The sequence below is a fragment of the Corvus brachyrhynchos genome, unplaced genomic scaffold, assembly GCF_000691975.1.
Source record: "Corvus brachyrhynchos isolate BGI_N302 unplaced genomic scaffold, ASM69197v1 scaffold125, whole genome shotgun sequence".
Lineage (NCBI taxonomy): Eukaryota > Metazoa > Chordata > Aves > Passeriformes > Corvidae > Corvus > Corvus brachyrhynchos.
In genome coordinates, this window is record NW_008238342.1 from 2,369,009 (window position 1) to 2,373,347 (window position 4,339).

The following is a 4,339-nucleotide window of genomic DNA, read 5'->3' on the forward strand; positions in this document are numbered from 1 at the left end:
CGCCGGGGGGGGCGCCATGTCCAGCCCGGCTGCGGGGACAGCATCTACGGCTGCAAGGAGGCGGTGCGGCGGCAGATCCGCTCCGCGCGGCAGGTGAGTGCCCGAGGACCTCCCTGCCCTGCCCGGGGTCCCTCTCCCCTGGGTCTCCAACCACATCAAAAGCCGGCACCGGCATCGATAAGCGTCTCCATGGGTCACCGAGCAAAGCCAAGTGGCTTTAAAACCCTGTCGAGCAGACAGTGTCTCATTAAGGAAGACAAGCTCGAAAATACACAAAGAGTGGCAGCACTCCGTATGCTGCATCTGCGAACTCTCCCTTTCCCGGCTACTCCGGAGGTGATGCGCCAAGAGCTCCCCGTCCCGCAGCGCTGCTGCCTTGGAGCACGGCTGCTGTATCCAGCTGATCCTGGATCTCACCCGGAGTGGAAGGTCTCCTATTCAAGATTCCTTACTGATGTGCTCTGCCAGATAGATTCTCTTGCAAAAACCTCCTACTGTCCCTTAAAGGGTGTAACACAGAACAGGCCTCTTTTATAAAAGAACATTACCTACAGATATAACACTATGATTGTATTTCCCTTCCTTAGGTCACTAATTGCCCCCAAGTGACGTACAGACCTGTTTTTGACAGGACTTTCCTCCTACAGGAGTGGACGCTTTTGTTCTGATGCACTGTATGGCTTGAAAATCACGTGGCGTAGTAACTTGTAACTGTTCCCTGTAACTCATTGCATTCCCGCAGTTCGTAGCCTCCAACCGTAATCCCCAGCCGGGAACCACCCTTCTCCTTAGCAACCATTCAACTGGCTCAGCTGAAATTTAAATTTGTAGCTTCCTTTTTGGGTGGCCAGATGAAGCAACCCTTGTTTCTTTGTGTAACGTGCTCGCACATGGCACACCCTGAATCAGCAACTGAGCTTGGTCTCTATTCCCTTCCGAAGGCAGAAGCTTAGGGTGTGTGTGAGGATGACATGAACGACGGGCTCCTTGCCAGAAACGGTCACAGAGGGAAGCTCTGTTCTCAAACAATCCCTGTCAGGTATATGAGACCAGTCTGGTAACTCGAGTAAACGCCATAAAAACATTTGCTCCCCCCAAAAGCTGTACTTGTTTGTAATATTGTTCCTTGCAGCATCCTGTCAAACACCTTTGCTCAAACTGACCCAAAAGCCAGGCAAGCTGCTCCTGCCCTATCTGTGGCTTGTGGCTGATCCAGGGAGCGTTTTTGTGGACATAAAGGACATTTTTGACACCCTAAAATTTACTGAATGTCAGATTCTGTGTGATAGTTCTCAATCGTTTCTGAGTTCCACAAGTTAATGTGAAGACTGGGAAAACTTCAGATGCTGCATAATTTCTTCCCTGACTAGCGCACTCAAATGCAGTTAGTTTAAGTGACTGCTGCTATCTTGTCCTTGCTATCCTGAATAAATGAATGTAGAAAAGGGTTTTCTCTCTTTCCTCTAAGCACTTTGGGCAAAACTGTATTTCATTTTCAGCTGCTAATTCTGGGACTAGAACTCAAACGTGCTGTGAATTGAGCAGTCATGTGAAGGTGTCAGTGTTCCCAAGGATTTAGTGTGAATTGTTTTGTTTTCAGGGATGGTTTTCTTACTTGTCTGGTCTTGCCAAAAGCATCTTACTGGGTTTTTTATCTTCTTCAACGCTTAGCCAAGTGATTGGGTGGCAAGAAGCATAGGACGCACGCAAGAAGCACCAACATAAAGTAACTTTTTGTAGAAATACCCATGTGCTTGTGCAGGTTATATGTAACAACTCAGCCAAATGGAACCAGTCCCTTAGGGAGCAGGACAGAGTTGGGAATGCAGAGCTCAGCCTGTTCCTGTGGGAAATGTTTCCTGTGAGTACAGGCCATGCCACACACAGAGCAGCTGTGTTGTGTGCTTACACACCTTGGGTGTCCTGCAGCAGCCTCCATCTGGTAAGGGCAGGTGCCAGGTACCCACAGTGGTTGTATAATCATTGTTCTTTATGCTGGTTTAATAGAAGGAAAATGAAAAATTCAGTAATGAAGCTGAATCCTTTATGCCTCTGTGTCCCTACACAGAGGTGGTTTTGAAGGGTGAGAACTCTAGCACCACATCAGTGTGTGAGGTGGCTCTGAATTAGCTGGAGAGATGGTTCAAATATGTGACCTTCCCATCTTAGGATCTGCCTTTTTTAAAGAACTGTTGGGTGAGTGGAGGGGTTTCCTGTGAAGATATGGGATAGAAACTCAGTAAGAATCTAGAAACCAGGAGGAGTCTGGAAATCAGCTGGAGTTTGTAAGATGTGACAGCAAGGAGGCCATTTGAGCTAATTCTCCTGTAGCTGCTTGAAACACTGGGAGAACATGTGGAGATGGTTTGTCTGGAGTCCCAATTCTGCTGTGATAGCTTCCTCAATGTGGCCACATTAGAGGGGATTGTGTAGGAAAGGAGGGTGTGAAAGTGTACAAAAGCAGCAGACATGAGGAAAAACATATTCAGGCCTATGCTTTGCATGCTGGGGCACAGTGAATTTACAGGAATGTTGTGGGAATATAGAAATCTTTTAGAACCTGCCTGGGCCTGCGCAGCAGGACAAGGAATTGTGCATGTGGCCCTGATGATAGCAGCAGGAGAAAATGGCTGTGGGAGGCAGTGGCCATGTGTAAAATAAATCCCTTGAGTGTTGTGATTTTCCTTGCAGGTGATTGCCCTTGTGATGGATTCCTTCACAGACATTGAGATCTTCAGTGACCTTCAGGACGCCTATAAACACCGCCAAGTCCCTGTCTACATCCTTCTTGACCGGGAATTTGTACCCCATTTCTTGGAAATGTGCAACAATTTGGGAGTTTGTCCTGAGCAGGAAAGTGTAAGTACTAAATTAGGGTCAGGGTGGTTGTTTTTATTTTTGTGGTACACTTTATGTATATCAAAGAAACACTTCTGTAAAGCATCAGACTGCCTTGAAAGGCTAAAGCAACCTGTCTGTTACCCATATGTAGGAGCTACAACCATGGTGTGCACCAGCCCCATGTGCTGGGTGCAGTGTGCACTGGGATCCCTGTCCTGAGGATGCAACAATTTTCAGGGATTTAATTTTGCAATATTTAAATAGCTTTATTCTTTGGCTCAAGGAACTGCTTGCTAAGGAAAACAGAAACGTGGGAAGCTCAAGGGTGGTATAGCTCTGGTATCATCTGCTTTCTTTCCTAATACTTTATTTTAAAAGGATTTGGATGATGTGAGCCAGGTGATTTGCTTAGTTGCTGTGAATATAAACTGACATGGCTGTGTTATGGCTTGGCTTGGCTAGGCTTATGTTCTCTGCAGTAGAAGTTTCTCTGGACAGGGAATGATGCCCTTCCTGGGAAATGATTAATTGGAACTGACTGTTCTCACTCAATCTAACAGAAATTTAGCACTGTGTGATTAATAATACTCATATACAGACTGTATAAAAAAGTTCATTTCATTCCTATCTTCCATGGTGTGTGTAGCTGCTTTTAAGTAGAATTGCTAATTAAAAGCTTTTTGAAGTTAACTTAAATCTGATGTTACTTCTTCCTCTCTTTTCTGAACCAGATGATGAGAGTTCGAACTCTCACAGGGAGCACGTACTACATGAGGTCAGGTGCCAAAATTGTTGGGAAAGCCAAGGAGAAATTCATGTTGATTGACGGCATTAGAGTGGCAACAGGCTCCTACAGGCAAGTACTGGGGTCTGCTGGTGCCCAGTGAAGCTGTAGAAAGGGGGATTTGCTGCAAGAAGGGGGATTTGCTGCATGAAGGATGTATTAATTTTGCTGTTTGCTTGGTGTTAATGAGTGCCAATGGCACATGGACTAGCTGAGTCGACATGGGGCTGACATAAATCTGAAAACACCTTTGGAGAACTGGTTTACACAACTTGTTGCTAGCAGGGGGCTTGGCCATGGCTAAATAGAGTTCTTCCTGCAGAAATGAATAGTCTGTTGTTCTTACCTTGCCTTCATTTTTAAGCTCTCTTGCTGTCTGTAGCTGTATGTGTTGAAATGCACTGGAGATTAACTGCGAGTCTTGGTTTGTTTTCAACAGTTTCACGTGGTCCGATGGGAAACTGAACAGCAGCAACTTGCTGGTGTTGTCAGGTCAAGTGGTTGAACACTTTGACCTCCAGTTCAGGATTCTTTATGCCCAGTCACTGCCCATCAGCCCTAAGCGACCGTCCAGCTGCAGGAATAGTGGCATGTTTGATCACCTGCTGACCAGAACAGAGTCCTCTAAAGAATATACTGTGGAAGGCAACTTGAGAGCAGAATTTGCCAGACTGTCTAGCACTCCAAAGAAATTGCTGGAAAAACCAGATCAGA

General features: G+C 46.1%; 1 protein-coding gene across 1 annotated transcript; it reads left to right on the forward strand.

The window, feature by feature from the left end:
- Positions 1-6: 6 nt before the first annotated feature.
- On the forward strand, positions 7-4,338 carry LOC103616244 (protein FAM83D; the record flags this gene model as incomplete). Its single annotated transcript, XM_017735129.1, has 4 exons — positions 7-93; positions 2,692-2,859; positions 3,573-3,697; positions 4,065-4,338. Coding segments are annotated over 4 exons (654 nt in total), but the record flags the coding sequence as incomplete, so codon positions are not given.
- Position 4,339: the final 1 nt, after the last annotated feature.